Source organism: Panthera onca, chromosome C1 (genome assembly GCF_046562875.1).
Source record: "Panthera onca isolate mPanOnc1 chromosome C1, mPanOnc1 haplotype 2, whole genome shotgun sequence".
NCBI lineage: Eukaryota > Metazoa > Chordata > Mammalia > Carnivora > Felidae > Panthera > Panthera onca.
In genome coordinates, this window is record NC_138346.1 from 119,158,665 (window position 1) to 119,178,843 (window position 20,179).

Consider the following 20,179-nt stretch of genomic DNA (forward strand, 5'->3'; position numbering starts at 1 on the left):
CAATAGTCCAGGAACAAAGATGGGCAAAGCCCACCCAGGTTTAACAGTTTTCCATTATTTACAAGGTAAATAATTCCCATATGGGTAAATCAAGAGTTGTCAGCCAGGCATAACGCCCATAGGACTACCATTATGAATGAGAATTGTGTTCCAGTTTTGAACATCATCCATAACAGACTTCTTAAATAAGTTACAAATGCTTTTAATAATATAGCTCAGGGTTAATTTTAGCTATGCTACATTTGCAGTTTTTGTTCTTCCACTTAAAAAAAATCAGAAAATAACGTATTCTATTATCACATCAAGCTGTGATTTGCATAAAGCACCATATTTTCCTCAATAAGTACAAAGGGAAAAAAAATGGTTTTCATTTGCAAAGCTTTTTAACATAACCCATAACCTTAACATTAGGCTTTCACATACTTGATTTTGTAAGTTTCTTACACCAGTCCCGCAATGTGGGTACCCTTTTCAACTATTTAAAATGTGAGAGAACTAACAGTGAAGTTTAGCAACGTGTCCAAGGTCGCCACATCAGGACTCACCCCAAACAGGTCTTCTGACCATATAAAGTGCAGACTCCTTTACAGAAACTTCAGCCAGTCTTTGGTTTTAGTGCTGTGCCCTCCCCTTACTACCTCTCCATCTCCTAGCTTCACCCGCTCATGATGATGCTCAAAACTCTAGCTGCTTCTGGCTCTGCCCTGCTTACTGTACACAGATCTGGGAAGAGGAGAGGAGGCTGTCACTAGTTACATGACTACCACTGGAGCTACCCACCAGCTCTGTTTCCTCCTCCAGGTGTGTTAGCTACTGCATACTTCTTCTGGGCAGGTTCGATCTCAGTTCCTTAACATCTGGTCCTCCTCCTTTTCTTAATAACTGGGACCTCTGAAGACCTCACCTTGCCAACTACTGGCTAAGGAGACATGTTGGGTATGATTGAACAAAGGCAGGAAGGAGGAAAACACAACCCCAGTGCTTCACGTCTGGGCGATAGGGAGAATCAGGACCCAGAATCTGCACATTGCGAGCTGTGTTGGGAGCTGGTTTTGAGGGGAAAGATTTCGAGTTTGGTTTGTTTGTTTACTTATTTTTCCTTAGAGTTTGGTTTAAATGTGTCATCTTTAAGGTAATGATGGAGCAGCCTTGTAGACTTAGTTTTCTATCCTCCAAAAAGTAAAATAATGTAGAAATAGGTTTATTCAAATATCTGGGGCAATGGCCAAATGGTAAAATTTACAGTTAGAATCAAAGTCTTTGTGTTACTTTTAAACACTTCTTAAAAGCCTGTGTGGCTCAGACCATGTTGGGGAAAGCCTTTTTTAATGCTGTTTAGAGAATGTAGTATTGTCATAAATACTACACACAATTTGGGATGGTTGTATATCTTATGATTCAGTGGGTGGCATATAAAAAGCTCCCTCAACACACCATGTGGAGAATGTTACAGAATGTTATTCTTAAGTTGTTGTGCTTTCTTCACTTTGGTGTTCGTATGGTACCTTAGATATTTTTTATGTCATTTTAATTATATTTTGTGCTTTTTTAAAAATTTGGTTAAAAGAGCTGCCTCCTGTTTATATCTTAACAGATTTAAGTTAAACAGAGAAAAAAGCCCCTTTGAACCCTTTCCTATTCCTGTACCTCTTTTTTCTTTCTCCATCACAGGGAAATGTAACTCCACAACATAACCCAGAAATCTAGGTATAGGCCAGTCGATGTCTCAGTGGAAACACGAAAAGAAGAACTTACTATTTCTCAGTGCCTAATTGAGAGAAATCACATGGTATTTTATATATTTTGAACTGGAGAGGGTAAGAAAGTCAGTCCATGCATTATCATGTGAATCTTACCTTAATCCTATCAGATGGCTTAGTCAAAGTGAGAAAGCTAATGAATTTGAACAGGCAGGAATCAACAGTGGTGCACAAAAAAGTGGTGCACAACAGTTACGCCAATACCAGCCTGTATCTATGTGAAAAAAGCTGTGGCTCATTTTGCCTTTGATAAGGGTTATGCTGACTGGCCATGGCAGACCATGCTGGGTAACCCACCTGGTATTCTGTCACCTACCAAGACTCAAAAGGACGTGAGAGTGTGTGGTTAAGTTCTCTAAGCGCTTCTGAAGTAGGGCAGTTTTTTAGGTTGTACCTTTAGATCTCTCAATTCATGATCTAGTGTTTCTTGAATGGACTGCACTATCTTGTTAAGCTTTTGGACTTACAAGAAGTCAAGTGTTTTCATGGACTCTTTTCTTTTCCATGCAGATGTCTGGAGGGCTTCTTGGGAGAATATTGTCAACATCGAGACCCCTGTGAGAAGAACCGCTGCCAGAATGGGGGGACGTGTGTGGCCCAGGCCATGTTGGGGAAAGCCACATGCCGATGTGCCCTGGGGTTCACAGGTGATGACTGTCAGTACTCAACTGCTCACCCCTGCTTTGTGTCTCACCCCTGCCTGAATGGAGGCACCTGCCATGTGCGTAGCCGGGACGACTATGAGTGTACCTGCCAAGTTGGTTTTACAGGTAATGATGTGACCCAGGGCCACGTTTTCCTATTCTCAGCAGATACCTTTCTTTATCGTCTTTTAGATCTTGACATGTTGCTCTTAAGGATCCTCTAACTCTGGTGCCTGTTTAACGTTATGGTAAGGAACTCGAGTGTTCCAGACAACTATCTTTAACTTCCTTTTGAGAGTTCTAAGAGGGGAGAAAGAGAAAGTGTCCAATACTCAGAAGTATTTGACTGCCTAAAGTGTATATATGTCAAGATGGGGGATCAGAACCGTACTTCACTGTCACTAGAAGAAAAGCCATCTGCACTATTGATTACTTGCTTCTTGAAATCTCTACCTAGACATTCAGGCCACTGGCTTTTCTGGTTTTCTGTGCTCTGTTCCGTTATGATTCTGCATTGCCTTGTCCTCATCCATTAAATTTTTGTGTTCCTTGGAACTCTGTGGTGAGGCCTCTTTTGAGCCATATCACAGCTTCCCCCCCTCCCCCCCCCCCCCCCCCCCCCCCCGGGAACCTTCCTGTCTCCAGTGGCCTCAGCTGTCATTGTCTTCATCAGTTGCTGGTGACTCTTACAGTCATCCTTTTCACTCCACCCCCTCCCTGACATTCAGGCTCATACTTCTGACTATCTGTTGCATATTATCCTTGGAAATTTGACAGGTACCTCATACTCAACATGTTGATATAAATGGGTTGTAGTCAGATGAGGGACATGTAAAAAAATACTCCAAACTAGACTCCCCCTTTCCCTTATAACACTTAGACTCAGGCACCTGACCCAGTCCTTGAATCACCTCTCACCTGACTACTCCTCTCCATTCCTTCTGCTCTGTAGTTGAGGTCTACCCCGTCCATGTTGGTGATAGGTTAGCTCTCCACCTGGGCTCCTGCAGTCATTTCCTAACTGGTTTTCTTGCCTTTAGTTTCTCCCCATCTTGTTCACCTGTCACATTGCCACATCTTTGACCATAAATGCAAATCTTCTCACAAACTCACCTGCTTACAGTGCCTAATGACTTTTTATCATCCGCAGAATAAACTGCAAACTCTTTTATATGGCTTCCTTAGCCCATCATAGTCTAGGCCTTACATCTTTTTTTTTTTTTTTAAGTTTATTTATTTTGAGAGAGAGAAAGAGCATGAGGGCAGGTAAGGGGCAGAGAGAGAGGGAGAGAGAGAATCCCAGGCAGGCTCCCTGCTGTCAGCACAGAGCCAGTGCAGGGCTCAAACTCATGAACTGTTGAGATCATGACCTGAGCTGAAATCAAGAGTTGGATGCTTACCCAACTGAGCCACCCAGGAGCCCCAGCCTTACGTCTTTTTATAGCTTCACTTCCCACAAGCATCTAGCTCTAGTCACACCAACAACATTCTCATCATTTCCTGAAAATGTCGTACTTACTGTTGCTTCTATGCTGTTGCACACCCCTTTGCCAGGAATACCCTTTTCTGCAGTTGGTGATTGGCCAATGTTGTTTAAAATTCTGTCTTAGTGACTTTTTCCTATTCCTTTAGGCAGTTAGTCTCTATGTTCCATTATTTGATGTGTCACATTTTATTGTAATAATTTTTTTACATGTCTCTCATCTGCCTAGATCATGAGTTCTCCACAGGTGGGTCTGAGCTTTATTCAAAATGAACTGTAGATATTAATTAAGTTAGATGACGAAAGCGGAACCATTCACCAGTTTGTCCCCCCCGACACCAGCAATTATGTAAATCTTATAAGCAAAAGTTAAAAATATACTCAGTAAACCAGATTGGGTAGGTTAGTTTGGAATACTTTTTCTACTGATTTGTTATTAAAAGGTGTTGGTAAGGGTAGAGGATAGTTAGGATGATCTGTTATCTTCATCATGACCATGACAGCATCGATGCTATGATTCATTAAAGAGATTTGGTGGTTAAGAGAACATTTTTTTCCTGATTGTCAGTTTGGAATTGTTTTGCTCTGCAAGCAAAGGGAAGGCATACCTGTTTAAAACATTTTAATCCTCACTAGTGGTAATGGCAATAATGTCTTCTTAATAATTAAGATGTTAACTCTGAAATGATCCCCAAATTAAAGCGTCTTCTTTTGCCATTAAAAGGATCCTTTCTTGGTGTTCTGCAGGGCTCTGATCATTTTTACACATCTGCCACTTTTGTCTGTCTTCAGGAATCACCACAGGTTAAGTTACCCTTTTCTTTTTGTGGTAGCCCTATACCCGACCTAATCAGACCTTCTTAGCTTATCTGCACTTATAGTTGAAAAAACAGAGGTAGGAACTTAGTGCCTGTAGGTATCATATATGGGAAGCCAGGTTCAAGGACCTTTCTGTTTTAGTTATAGGCAAATATTCTCATATACACAGTTGCTAAAAGGAACCATTTTTATCTCTTCTCCACTGTAGATGTTCCTCTCAGAGGAATGAAGAAAAAATAGGAAGAGAAATTTCAGTTCCTCCTTTTTCTCTCTGCTTAGCACCCTGAGATACATGTGCTATGCCCAAAATTATACTGCACCTCTCCTGTTTGATTTGACATTCCTTGACAGACAGCAAGCACTTCTCTGTGCTTGTGTGTCACCTCCCTCTTCTTTTAGAAAAGCTGTCATGGCTCTTGTTTGTTTTAGGTTTTTTTTTTTTTTTTTGGTTTATTTTAAATTTAAAAAAAATTTTTGTTTTTATGAGGGAGCACACGCGCACTAGAAGTCTATATGAATACCAAATTTACTAATAGCATGGGAATATTTTTTTTTCTCTGTCTTTCTACCTCAGAGAATTTGCTTTGCTTTCTTGGAGTCATGCTTTAGGATCCAGCATATCAGTCTTCTGACCTCCTCTCATATTTTCCTATTTGAGAGTCCACAAGACTTACCTTTCTAGACCCTTTATTCTCACGATAACTTACAGCTTTTTTCATATATAAGTAGCTAGAGATTTTTCATCCTCTTCAAACACATCAAGCAATAATGTAGCAAGACCACAATTAAAATATTTCCCAGACGGGGCGCCTGGGTGGCGCAGTCGGTTAAGCGTCCGACTTCAGCCAGGTCACGATCTCACGGTCCGTGAGTTCGAGCCCCGCGTCAGGCTCTGGGCTGATGGCTCAGAGCCTGGAGCCTGTTTCTGATTCTGTGTCTCCCTCTCTCTCTGTCCCTCCCCCGTTCATGCTCTGTCTCTCTCTGTCCCAAAAATAAATAAACGTTGAAAAAAAAAAATTAAAAAAAAAAAAAAATATTTCCCAGAATATGTATGTGGGTTTTATTTAAAGGAAATAGAAGTAGCACTGACTTGGTTCTGTCATATAAGAGATCTGTTTAGTAACTATGTATTATGGAAAAGATCAATGCATTTTATTCGCTCAAAGGACATGATTTGAGAGCCTCCTGTGGGGATCCAGCCCCTGCCCGTGTGGTAGGTGATATAGTAAAAGGAAACAGCAAATTTGGGGGGTGTGTATACATGTGCAGATCCGTGTGAGAGAATGAGAGAGAGCAATTTAGGGAGCTGAGAAGGGCAATAAGGTAACTTATGAGTAGAGTTGTCAAGTGGGAGTTTACTAGATGAACAAAAAGGAAGATGGCATTCCAAACAGAGGAGCAGCCTATGCAAAGGCAAGGTGTGAGACAGTAGATAGATCCAGACCTTCTTTGCCACCAAAGGGACTGATGGGCTCCTGTGAGGATGGGCTTCATATGACTAGCCTACAGTCCCCTCCATGTGCTCCACTGAGGCTTTGTGTCTTGGTTGAGGGCCCGAGGGAGTGCCTGTGTCACATGATCTTGAGGAAGCTCTGATTTGGGCTTCCTGTGAATTTCAAAGAGCTTAGGACATTCTGTACACAATAAATGATGTTGGATGGGTGGGAGATGTGGGATGTTGAGGATGAGACTGGCTCCCACTTCAGTGGGCAGCACTGAGTCTGTTCTGTTTCCTTAGGTAAGCTGTGCCAATGGACCGATGCCTGCCTATCTCATCCCTGTGCAAATGGAAGTACCTGCACCACTGTAGCCAACCAGTTCTCCTGCAGATGCCTCGCAGGCTTCACAGGACAGAAGTGTGAGACTGATGTCAATGAGTGTGACATCCCAGGACAGTGTCAGCATGGTGGCACCTGCCTCAATCTACTGGGTTCCTATCAGTGCCAATGCCCCCAGGGCTTCACAGGCCAGCACTGTGACAGCCCCTATGTGCCCTGTGCACCCTCCCCCTGTGTTAATGGAGGCACCTGCCGGCAGACTGGTGACTTCACATTTGAATGCAACTGCCTTCCAGGTAAGGAGAGCCTCCAGTGTCCTGGGATTGGGGGATACACCTCCAGCACAGAAGGAGGGTGGTGGGTGTGGCTCAGTTGCTGCTTTAGGAAATACCCTTCTCAGCAGGGAAAAGGGGAAATAAGAATTTTGTGTGGAGTGGGTTGCTGGCGAGGGAAGAGTTTTATGGGCCAATGTGGTCCATAAACTGAGTAGGGGGTAATTTAACATGTCAGAGTTTATGATGATGAGTGGCTAGGAAATTGTTTATTGTCCTTTTCGGAGGAACAGTAAGAAATAAAAGAAACAGTTCTGAGAAAGAAATAGATAGGCCTGTGGAATGGAAGGGAACAAATGAGAATTAGATGTTGAAAAATATGTCTGATTAATAAAGTACTGTAAACTGAATTGACAGTAATAGTAGGTGAGCAACTTTCCTATATGCTTTCACTTCTGAAGGAATAATAGATTATTTTCCTACCTACCTAGATGCACCTGCCTGTCCTTTTGTAATGTTCCCTGGGCTCCTGGCCCTCTCCATATGCTCTCTGTGACTTGGGGTAACCTTGCCCTGACTTGAAGCTAGAAAATTTTGGAACTGGGGTGGCGCTCTCTTACTCAATGGGCACTTTTTGATGAATGCTGATGAATAAGGTATGGCACAACCATACATAACTCCAAGATAGAAGCCAAAAAAGGAGCAATGTATGGAAGGAAGCTTGGAGCCCAGCGTTCCATAGAGATGGAGAAGGGAGCAAGCCTGGCCAATTCACTAACCCCTTATAAAATGATGAGGAGGCTGAAAACAGAATTTTGATTGGGAACAGAACACAAGCAGCTGGAGCAGATGAGCAACAAAGCTCTGTTGCAACTAAGCAACAAAGATTCTGTTTTCATACAAATATCCTTAGTACAAAAACAAAAGAAGGAAAACTGTAGGGGGGAGTAATGTGCTAAGTAAGCAGAATTGCCTCAAAAAGAAGTTGTTCTAGCCACTATTTCAGAATGGGAATCTTAGAATCTGGTGTTGTGGATATGGTTCACATATCATGGGATTGTGTGTTTTATCTTTTGGGGATTAAAGGTCATATGTTGGTCCTTGGTACAAAGCCAAATGGCAATTTATTAATTTCATTCAGTAAAAATCTATTAACTGCCCCTGTTTTCTAGGCACTTGTACTGTGTGCTTGGGATAGGGCGATATAAGACACTGTCACATAATAAAAAACTTTATACCATTTAACTGTAAGCCACAAGAACAAGTTTTTAAATGTATTGCTTTCAGTTTCACTTTCAATGAAGAATAGATAAAGCAGTCATTCTAGAGACTAAATAAATTTAATTGATAGAGTATTAATGTCATCCATATTGTCTTGTAGAAGAAATAACTGAAAGATATCTTTCTCCACTCCCATATTTGTTGGCTCTATTTTAAGGGTTAAAGAAGGAAACAGAAATGTAAACAATTTAACTTTATACATATTTTAATAAATAGTCCAAATGGTTAATAATTGAGGTGAGCACAATTTATTGTTGAAGGCTAAATGTGTTTTTTCAGTTTCAAGAAAATTACTTTTAATAGTTGCCCAGAACAAAAAGGTTGATTTGGCAGCGGAATACTGACGGGAAGTTAGAGAAGTCAATAAAGGAAGTTTTTAGCTAGGAGAGAGTGATTATTCACTCCCATAGTCTCTGCATTGTTATCCATTAGCCATGATAAGAACCTTAGGGAATTCTGAGAGTGTGTCCAGGAAAGGATCTGTCAAACGAGAATAGTATCTCCTCCTTGAGAAAGGAAATAACCAGGGATTCCACAGCTGAGAGGCTGCCAGGGCTCGTGGGATGGAGTAAGGAGATCTTGGCTATCTTTTATGCTCTGCTTGTAATTTAAAGCAAGACATTTGTTTACTCACTGATGAAGTGTGTGTGTGTGTGTGTGTGTGTGTGTGTGTGTGTGTGTGTGTGTGGGTTGGGTTTTGGGATGAGGATGCAGGGGCGGGGAGAAGAGTTGGCAAAGAGAAAACTAACATTTATTCAATGCCTTTTATGAGTCAGGCACTGTGCCAGGTACTTCTGCATCCATTAGCTCAATTACACAAAAACCTTGGGAATAGGTATTATTTTCTAGTTTTCCCAGGTGAAATAGCTCAAGTTTGGAGATGTTAAGTCATTTACCCAAAGTTGCACAGCTGACATGTGGTTGGGCTGAGTCTTAAAACCCAGACAGGTTATTTCCAAAGCCTGTGCATTTTACTGAATCACAGTGCACTGCTTGTCTATCCCTGAAGGTGCTTTGAAAATGTGTGAAACTTTTTGTTAAATGCTTTTGAGATGTTTGGGTTAAAAAAAAAAGTAGAAACTACTTCGAATTATGATCAAATAGTTTTTGTTACATTCCAGCCTATGTATGGCACCATGCAGACATTTATAATAGTTAAGTAGGCTAGTTCTTGCCTTTCAGGGTCCCATGATCCAAAACAGATGACATTAGCTTAGACAATGGATAAAAAGAAATTTAAAAAGAATTCAAAACAATAGATGATGCAGTAACACTGTGAATAAATATGTATTTACACAATTTGTAAGATTTTATGCTCACTGTTTTTATGTCCCAGGTAGAGTTTGGAGAGTATTAACCTTATTTCCATACAGAGAAATCGTGTCTGGAGATTATTTTTTCTTAGCAAGTCCTTTCCATAATGCAATATCATTCTCTTTGCCCCACCTTCCATTATGCTCCACACTATTTGAGAGACTAAAATGTTACTTAAAATAGTAATCAGTCTCTCGGGGCGCCTGGGTGGCTCAGTCGGTTAAGTGTCCAACTTTAGCTCAGGTCAGATCTCATGGTTTGTGAGTTCGAGCCCCATGTCGGGCTCTGTGCTGACAGCTCAGAGTCTGGAGCCTGCTTTGGATTCTGTCTGTCTGTCTGTCTCTCTCTCTACCTCTACCCTGCTCGTGCTCTGTCTCTGTCAAAAATAAATAAACATTAAAAAATAATAAAAAATAATAATCACTCAATGTAAATAACACCCTTATTTGAGGAGAATCATTATTTCAAATGAGAAATATTGAATTGAATTGAATTGAATTGAAAATATTCCTTCTTCAAAGGAGAAATCAAGTGAGCAGGAGGGGAAAAGGTTTGGTAAGGTATTCTGCAGCTCCTGTGTGTGCTTCCTGCCACATTTCAAGTCTTTGCACTTTTAATTGAGGCCTACCCTGATCACCCTATTTCAGATTGTAACCAACCCCTATCCCCTTAATTATTGGCCCTGGTCTACTTTTTCTTTTCTTTTTCTGTAACACTTATCATCTGCTTAGTATATAATTTGTGCTATATAATTTACCTCATTATGTCTATTGTTTATTGTCTGTCTTCTCTAAATTCTGCTGCTTCTTTCTCTCTTCAGAGTAAAAGCTAGGATCTGTGTTTTTGTTCAGTGATGTACCCCAAGCACCCCAAAACAGTGCCAGGTTCATAATAGGCATTCAAATATTTATTGACCAACTGAGTTTTAGTATAATATCATAGTGTTTTGTTGTTGTTGTTTCAAGTTTTTATTTAAATTCTAGTTAGTTAACATATAGGGTAATACTGGTTTCAGGAGTAGAATTTAGTGATTCATCACTTACGTATGACACCCAGTGCTCATCACAACAAGTGCCCCTCTTAATACCCATCACCTGTTTAGCCCATCCCCCACCTACCTCCTTCCATCGAAGGAAACAATCAACAAAAATATAGTACTGAGAATGTAATTTTGATCTCCTCATTTTCTTCCTGGAATCATATTCTCCTTTTGTTCTTGTGTGATATGATACTGGATAAGAAGAATTTTAGAGTACTTTTCAGCTCTGAAAGTCAGTGAACCAAGTTGGTGATTATATTCAAATGGTCAAGTTACAGTTCTTTTCCTGCAAAGGACAGACACTATGATTTCTGTGAGTTGATTTTTAAATTTTTATTATTGAAGTATAGTTGACATACAATGTTATATTAGTTTCAGGTGTACAACATAGTGATTTGACAATTTTGTACATTACACACTACTCACCATGGTAAATGTAGTCACCATCTGTTGCCATACAACATTATGACAGTATCACAGGCTACATTCCCTGTGCTGTACTTTTCACCTCCATGACCTTATTTATTTTATTACTGGAAGTTTGTATGTCTTCATCCATTTCACCTATTTTGCCCACCCCAACCCCACTTTCTTTCTGGCAATTACCAGTTTGTTCTCTGTATTTAAGAGTCTGTTTTGTTTTTTAGGTCCCACATATAAATGAAATGATATGGTTTTGGTGTTTCTCTGTCTGACTTATTTCACTTAGCGTATACTACCCTCTAGGTCCATCCACGTTGTCACAAATAGCAAGATTTAATTCCTTTTTATGGTTGAGGAATATGAGTTTAGTATTTTAGTATCATTGTAAGACTCAGAGGGAATTAAAACTGCAAAAACAACTCCTCTTATGTGACAGAGGAAGAAGTGTTTCTCCACAGAGGAAAGAAAAAAGGAATATATTCAAGAGGGAACTAATAGAATCAAACCAAGGAACCATGTTTTCGTCTTCTTGGATGATCAGCTGTTAATAATCCAAATCCTTCATGGGCTACCATTAAGTAAGTCTTTAGCAGAAGCCCCGAGGAGGGGCACTTAGCCAGAATAATTTTAACATAACAACAAAATAGAAAATAAATTATTGAATCATTGATTCCCAATACTTTTGGGTTAGGACCAGTTAGTGGGGAGAGAATGAGTTAGGCTGGTTTTGGGAAGCAGTACAAGTAATCAGAGAACAGTGGGTTGTTTGAATTTATTGGCCATGCCTTGTGAATTTACAGTTGGATTGGCCGGTCCCCAATGTACTTTCCCTTTTTCGTTCTCTCCCACACCTCTCTATTCCTCTATGATTTTTAAAAAAATTCATAAAAAGCTGTCTGATCTGTCTACTCCAAACAATGGAGGTTTATTCCTTATAAACTACCTCTGGACTGCACAGGGTAATCATATGTGATAGCCCTGTATCATTAAAATAAAGCTTAAACACATTTTGTGGTTTTTGTGTCTTCTTCGTTCTTGGTGAGCTTTAAAACTGTTAGAATTAATTCCCTCTTGCATTCTCATATGCCAGGGGCATGTGACTTTCTCTTGGGTATTATACTAATCATACTTTGGCAGGTTTCTCTGGAGCAGATGCAGAAATGATCATACTACTTTCCAGGGTGCATTATTTCAGTTCCAGTTTTAGTTGATGTTCCTGGAAGTCTTTCCTATTCTCCTGTGCTCAGTAGTTTGGACCATACTATCTCCTCAGCTTTCTATCACTTTCTTCCCCCTGTCCACCCCACCTTTTATGTAGAACACCTTTTTATATAGAACTCATGATGTGTCAAAGGCACCTATTTCACTGAAATTCTTTCTATGTTCCCAGTCCCCACAGGGATTAAAGACCTCCCTAAGGTCTTTTGGCAATCCATATACCTCTGGCACAGCACTTACCAAACTGATTATTTGTTCATCTTTCCCGTAGACACTCTCATTTTAACTCTTCCTGCCAGTACCCAACTTATTTGTGCCTGGCACAAAATTGAGACCCAATGAATAGTTTTCAAATGACTGAATTGAATGTGATAGAAGAGAGAATTCTTGTATTCCAGAATTAAAAAAATTAAACATATATACTGAATTTATTTCTCTTGAATTACCTTATTAATTTCTCTTTTTTGGTGATCAAGTTTGAAGAGTGGAGATCATTAGGGAGATATCGAGGGAGGCGTGTTGGACCAGCAGCCTGGGAGGGTGGTGGGGCTGGGGGATCCATGGGCTGGTCATGAGCATCAGCTAGCTCATCTTGGCTCATTCTGAGCACGGAAGATGTGTGCCAAGAAAACCCATTGGACAGAGATGGGACCAGTTTGTTTTTGTGACAGATTTCTTCTTGGGAGGTTGGGGTGGGGGGTGGGGGGGAGGTAGCCCTATAGAACGTTTTTGCCTTTGTCCAGGTTTAGATATTCCTGGTTTTTTTCCTCACTCTTTCATCCCTATGGACTGAAGCTGTTCCTGCGGACTTTTAGCCTGGTCTGAGAGAATGCTAGTTGTGTCCTCTTCTCTTCTTTGTGCTCTCTTCTTTGTGCCTCTCCACAAGCCTTTCCACCCTCACACATCCCGGGCTCTGAAAATGGAAAGATATGGATGCTTTCTTGAGAGATGCTATTCTCTGTGTGGGATGACAAATTCAGAAGATTCTTTTCTGCTCCCCACCCTTACTGTCATCATTTATCAGTTACGTGGGCCATGGTTTTATAACAGCACAGTCTTAAAATGTTCCTTCTAAGTTTAATTTGTCTTCTTTTGGCCTTTTAAGGATGTGAATTGGCTTTAAGCAGTAGACTCCTTTTAGTACGGTCATGTGAGCCTCTTTGTAAGTCTGTTACACCCATCCCACCCACAGGTCTGGAGACTTGTCTGTTTCCCTTTCCTTTAAAACTTTAAAATATATTTTTAAGAAGTGATTGCACTGTAACTTATTCATATAAGCCTTTCCACTGCCTCCCCTTCTTGGGTAGACTTTCTTACAAGAATTTGCTAGCTGTTTCCAAAAAGAGGTCTGTATCTCTATTTTTAAAGCATAAATCCTCTCTTAACTCTGAAGGAGAACTAATTTGGCTTGAGTTTTCTCAGACATGGGAACTTTTAACCTTAGGTCAGTTTTTCACATTTTTGTAAGGGAACTCTGGGGTCCGCAGACAGCATACTGATTGAAACTGGTTCAGTACTGACTCCTACCTATTAGGCATGTAAACTTGGATAAGTCAGCCATGTGGCCCTCAATTTCTTCATCTGTAACGTAAGAGGATTAGAGTAGGTAAGTTCTAAGGGCTGCTTTGATTCTATACATATATAGTAGTATTAATATGTGTAGATTACTTATTTTGCATCAAGCACTGTTTTAAGTGCTTTCCGCCTAATATAATAGCTTTATTGAGATATAATTTGTATACAATATAATTTACTGTCTAAAAGTGTAAAATTGAGTGGTTTTCAGTGTATTCACAGATGTGTAACCATCACCACAAGTTTAGAGCATCTTTATCACTCCAAAAGAAACCCTGTACCGTTAGCACTCACATTGCACTGGCCCCTGATTCTCCCCCAGCACTGGGCAAGTACTAATCTACTTTGTCTCTATCGATTGGTCTGTTCTAGACATTTCATGTGTGATGATTGCATGGTTGGCTTCTTTCACCTAATGTTTTCATGATGTTTTCAGAGTTCACTCATGTCACAGGAGGTATCAGTACTTCATTCCATTCATGGCTGAAAAATTTTCCATTGTACATACAGATTTACCACATTGTTTCCCACTTTTTAAAAATTGAAGTATAATTAACATACAGTGTTGTATTAGTTCAGGTGTAAAGCATTGATTCAACAATTCTACACATTACTCAGTGCTCACCACATTTTATTTATCCATTCATCGGTTAATTCACATTTGGGTGACTTCTGCTTTTTTGACTATTATGAATAAGGCCACTGTGAACATTGTTGTACAAGCTTTTGTGTGGACATGTTTTTCTTTCTCTTGGGTCTATACTTGCTGGGTGATATGGTAACTCTGTTTAACCTTTTCAGAAACTGCCAGACTATTCCAAAGTGGCTACACTATTTTCCATCCCAACCAGCAGTATATGAGGTTGTTACTGTCTGTCAATAACACTTATTATTGTCTGTCTTTTTGATTACAGCCATCCTAGTTGGTGTGAAATGATATCTCATTGTTGTTTTGATTGGCATTTCTGTGATGGCTGATGATGTTGAGCATCTTTTCATGTGCTCATTGGCCATTTGTGTATCATATTTGGAGAAATGTCTATTTAGGTCCTTTACCCATTCTATAATGGGCTATTTGCCTTTTTATTATTATATTATTTATATTGTATTTTTATTATTGCTGTAAGAGTTCTTTATATATCCTGGACACAAGTGTCTTATTAGATACATGATTCACAAATATTCTTTCTCATTCTGTGGTCTGTCTTTTTACTTTCTTGATGGTTTCTGTTGAAGCCCAAATGTTTTTAAAGTTTGGTGAACTCCAAACTTTTTATGTTTTCTTTTGTTGCTTGTGCTTTTAGTCATATTTAAGAAAGCTTTGCCTAGCCTGAGTTATAGAGATTCACTCCTGTGTTTTCTTTTGAGAGTCTTAACAGCTTTAACTCTTAAGAGTTTGAGTTGGTGTGGGAAAGGGGTTCAATTTATTCTTTTGTCTGTAGGTATTCAGTTGTCCCTGCACATTTACTGAATTTAGAGCAATATATATCTAACTTGTTTACTCTTTATAGTAACCCTTTGAGGTAGGTCCTGTTAATTCCCCCAGGGAGGAAAGAAAGGTCACGTATCTTACCCATGTTCACTCACCTACTGCATGGGCAAACTAGGCAGTTTGTCCTCAGAGGCCATGCTCTAATTACAAATTGACTCTCACTAACCTGCCTTCTTACCTACTTACCTTTGACAGGGAAGAATAACCTTGAAAATAGTCATAAAAAGAAAACATTTTATTTCTTATATGTTGTGGTTTACTGAAATGCTTCTGCTTTCTTAACCTGTCTGTGGTTGGTGAATTCGGTTAGTTGTAGCACTGGCTAATACAAATTCAGGGTCACAGTTTCAATTCCTAATAGTTTGACGACAAGGGCTTTATCACCTCTCTGACACTGTAGTCAACCGTATTAGTCTTAGTCACCAGACAGATCAACTTAGAGGGAGGATAGCCATTACTAGTTCTAGAATACCACTGGACCACACAGGTTCTAGCAGTGGTGGGCCAGGAGCCCTACTTCCCTCTCACACTCTAAAACTGTATTTTTAAGTTTTCTAAAGAATGTTTCCATTAAGAGCATGAGAGTAGGAGCAAAGACCTCAGGTCTTGTTCAGACACTGCTACTTGGTGGCTCTGCAGATTTGCCCTCACTTTATCTTAATTAGGGGTGGGCTTAAACCAGCATTGTCTGACCTAGTTCATTTGTAGGACTTTCATATGATTAAACAGATGTGAGTAATATGATAAATTTTTAAAAGTTGGAGTCTATAAAAATTTTCATAGTCTTTCTCAAGCTTGCTTAGTGATTCATCTGCTTGAATGGACTGAGTACCAAATGCCTGGAGAAATAGAATTCTCTTTAGTCAAGCTTTCAATTATCCCCATCTTCTATGAAGTAATTTCCTTTGGTCTCTCGGTAAATTTTTTTTTTTTTTTTTTTTTTTTTTTTTTTTTTTTTTTTTACCATTTGGTTTATACCCATTTACATGACTGTCACTTTATTCAGAGAAATCAGCCATGCTGCAGTGTAACAGAACAAATGTAGAATATCACAGTAGCTCGTGGTAGGGATGCATAAAGCAAGATGTGATTGATGTCTGTCCCGCTCACCAGGCTGTAAATAACCCAGAAGCAGGGACACTCTGTCTCTTTTTACTCACAGCTATATCCCCAGTGCCTAGTTTAAGACCCAATAAGTGTTTTGAGTGAGGAAGAGGAACCTTAAGGGACATTTTGAAGAGGCAAATAGTTAGTCATACTATATTTCAAACAGGAGACTGTTCAGTTGAACATTCAGTTTTAAGGCTGGTAGTCTTCTATTTTAATAGCTAAGGGATTTGGCAGCAAGGAGAAAGAAAAGAAAAAGCTCAATATATAAACTACAGAGAAACACACTGTGGGCAGTTAGGATGAAGCTTGGTGTGCTGGTTTCACTTTTCATAAAAGAGAAAAATCAAGAGAAAGGAAATAATGCTATAAATGTGCAGAGCAGGAGGAAGAATTTGAGAGGCTGGTAAGTTTAATTAGTAATAATGCCATCCCATTTTCAGACAGCTTTTTACATATATAATGTACTCGTGATACGACACTCATAACAACCTAGGAAGACAGGTTGCTCAAGTGGAATCAGCCTCATTTTACAGATGAGGAAGCAAATTCAGAGTTTGTAATTTACCATGTTCAAAAGCTTGTAGGTAGTGAGATTGGAACTTGACCCATATCTTTAGACTGTGAGCTTAGTATTTTTCTTATGTTCCTCACCCCAACCTCAAGAAAAAAGTAACTGAATTTAAATTTAATTAGGTGATCTTTTATCTGTTCTCCCTATTAATCCAGCATCGAGCAGGGGAAAATCTACTCCCCTCCCCCGCTTTTTTTAAGAACCAGTGAATAGTTGTCCAAGTAGACATTTATCTTCAGTGGGATTTTATTTCATAAAAATACTTTGAAGTACTTGTGAGGTAACTGTGAAGGCATGTCATGTCATTGGCATAATGAGTCACTTTAACCGTCTAGCTATTCTTGAGGTAAGAGAAGACAGAAGATTGGGGGATTTTTTGTTTGGTGAGTCTGTATGGTGAGCAGATACATAGTTGGCCAGCTGCTGGCTGTTGAACTGAAATAATGAAGTAGGTCTGTTCTGATGACCGTGTTCTGTGGAAGAGCTGATCACTTCTGCCTGAGAATTCATTATTTTTTCTTGTTCTTCTGTAACCAGGTTTTGAAGGGATCACCTGTGAGCGGAATATTGATGACTGCCCTAACCACAAGTGTCAGAATGGAGGAGTTTGTGTGGACGGGGTTAATACTTACAACTGCCGCTGCCCCCCTCAGTGGACAGGTATGCACGCTGTGGTGACTCAGTCAGAAGGGGAGGTGGGTTGGTGACCAGAGGCAGGCTGCTAGTGAAGTGAGCATCTTTTACAAGGCTCTCTGTGCTACATCATTGGGTATAGTGCTAACCCCATATGTTCTCTTATTATGTTCATTTAAAGAAAAATCTTTTTACAGGTATTTATTGGGCAGCTGCTCTGAACTCAGCACCATGCTGAGGTGTTCTGGCAGGTATGAGGGAAGGGCATGACTGACAGACTCTGAGGTCTGGGAAAAGCAGCACATTGCCTGGAACATAGCAGATACTTAATAAATATTTGAGAGGAAGAGAACATAATTAACTATGAAAATATAAATGTTCTTACCACACTTACAAACAAATGGTTACTATCTGAAGTAATGGATGTGTTAACTCACACATATATCAAATCATCACATTGTATACTCTAAACTTCTACGATGTTATATGTCAACTATATCTCAGTAAAGCTGGGATAAAACCTACAACTCGTTAAGTTTTGGTGTAGTATCAAAGAATAATCATAATTGTATGAAAAAGCTATTGAAATACTCTTCCTTCTTCCAACTAAAAAGTGAAAATAAGTTATACACACTACAAGAGTTCAGAGCTTATTCATGGACAGAAATCTGTTTCATCTTATTGTCATGTCCTGTAATTATGCAAAGGATAATTGCAGGGCAGGTACTGTTAATGACATTATTATTTAAAAAGATTTTTTTATTTTTAAGCTTATTTATTTTTGACACAGAGAGAGAGTGCAAGCGTGAGCAGGGGAGGGGCAGAGAGAGGGGGAGACACAGAATCCGAAGCAGGCTCCAGGCTCTGAGCTGTCAGCACAGAGCTCGCCGCGGGGCTCGAACTCACGAGCTGTGAGATCATGACCTGAGCCGAAGTTGGACATTTAACCAACTGAGCCACCCAGGCTTGATGACATTATTTTTATGACACCCGTCTACATTTCTAATTTTTTTCCTTTTTTGTATCCCCTTTTGCACATACGATAGATTTTTCGGCCTCTGACATTAGAAGAGTAGTCTTGCTTAATTTTACAGCCTCTTGGAAGTGTCTGATGTTGTCTCAGGCAGATTTTCCACTTATTTTTGAAAGTTAAGTGATTTTATGCAGACATTTGGTTCTAATTTCTGTTTACATCTGTTTATCTAACTGAAAGTGGAAACAATTAAGAGCTGATTAAGTGACTAAGAACTGAGCCCTTTTGAGAGAACTTGATGATTTAATGTGGAAACCCAAGAATAAGCTAATGTTATAAGGAAGAAACTCCAGCACCAGGGAGGGATTTTGCCCAGCAAAGAAGTCTTAATGTTGGATTGCCGCCATTACTACCTGGTATTCTTTAGTCTCCAAATTGCTTTCCCTTATCTGTAGCAGCTAATTATTTAGAGTACTCTTTAGATCTGTACACTATGAATAGAAAAAGATTAAAAGGGTTTAAAACTTTAATAACATGATTTCCTGGAAGGGCACACATTTTTGCTTTTAATCCCCAGATTGTTCTTTTTAATACTTTTCTACTGGGTTTCCCTAGTATTGGACTTCCTCTAGAATTTCTTCTTGGTGTCTTGATCCTAGGACCTCACTCTCAACCCTCTGCTCTTTCTGTCATATTCTCTCTCCTCTTTAGCTTTTGCCATTTCTCTGGTAGGTTTTTTCAGAGACCATTTTTTTCAATTCAAAAAAATTACTGCGAAGTAATGATAATAATAACTGGAAAAATTAAAATTTTTCTCTTTTTAATGATCCTTACAGTGATATTGGACAGGATGAGATGCTTGTTGGGAATTTGACCCCATTCTAATAATCTCCTTGCCCTGTGGGAGAGTGTCTCTTTGTTATATTAGGTACTAAGGCTTCTGATGCCAGTAAAGATTAAATGCTATCGTGATTTCATTGCTGAATTTTCTTTGATACTACACTCAGTTTTCTGCTTTGATATTAACTAGGAAGGTGCACTCTTGGGGAAAGCTCTGCCAGTGAAATGATATTTTAATACAATTTCATACCCCAGGATTTTTAAGAAGTACCTCTTTATATGAACATCCTTATAGGATGTTTCTTTCTCCATGTGTGTGTGCATTTTTTTAGAAAGGTTGGCAGAAATGCTGGATAAGTTCACTGTGGCAATATTTATTTCTTTTGATGTGCTGTCATTTAATGTGACTCTCAGTCTTCGGTTTCCCACCACAGATTTCCTTCCTCTTTTTTCACTCATGCCAATTCTTTGATTTCTAGTGGCAGCCTTGTTTGTTTTTTTTTTTTTAATTTTTTTTAACACTTATTTATTTTTGAGAGACAGAGACAGTGTGAGCAGGAGAGGGGCAGAGAGAGAGAGAGAGAGAGAGAGAGAGAGAGAGAGAGAGAGAGAATCTGAAGCAGGTTCCGGACTCTGAGCTGTCAGCACAGAGTCTGACGCAGGGCTAGAACTCATGAACCGGGAGATCATGACCTGAGCTGAAGCCAGACACTTAACCGACTGAGCCACCCAGGCGCCCCCAGTGGCAGCCTTGTTGTTTGCTATCCCCATCACTGACAGGGTCAAGTCCAAGGTCCTTCCTCTGTTATATGAATTCCTTCCTGGCCCCAGCCCTGTTTGCTTCTCCATTCTTCTCATGTATCCAACAGCGCTTCATACTCCAGCGATAAGAACTGCTTCCAGTTCTCCCACATCTAACCACATCCTATGTCTTCACTCACACAGTTCTTTTTC

General features: G+C 39.7%; 1 protein-coding gene across 1 annotated transcript in view; it reads left to right on the forward strand.

The window, feature by feature from the left end:
- The window catches only part of NOTCH2 (notch receptor 2), a 164,058-nt gene that overhangs the window by 66,513 nt on the left and 77,366 nt on the right, over positions 1-20,179 (forward strand). The window contains exons 3-5 of the mRNA XM_060621722.3: positions 2,271-2,530; positions 6,445-6,780; positions 17,317-17,439. Coding sequence (XP_060477705.1) covers positions 2,271-2,530; positions 6,445-6,780; positions 17,317-17,439 — 719 coding nt within the window. The remainder of the gene's footprint in view (positions 1-2,270; positions 2,531-6,444; positions 6,781-17,316; positions 17,440-20,179) is intronic.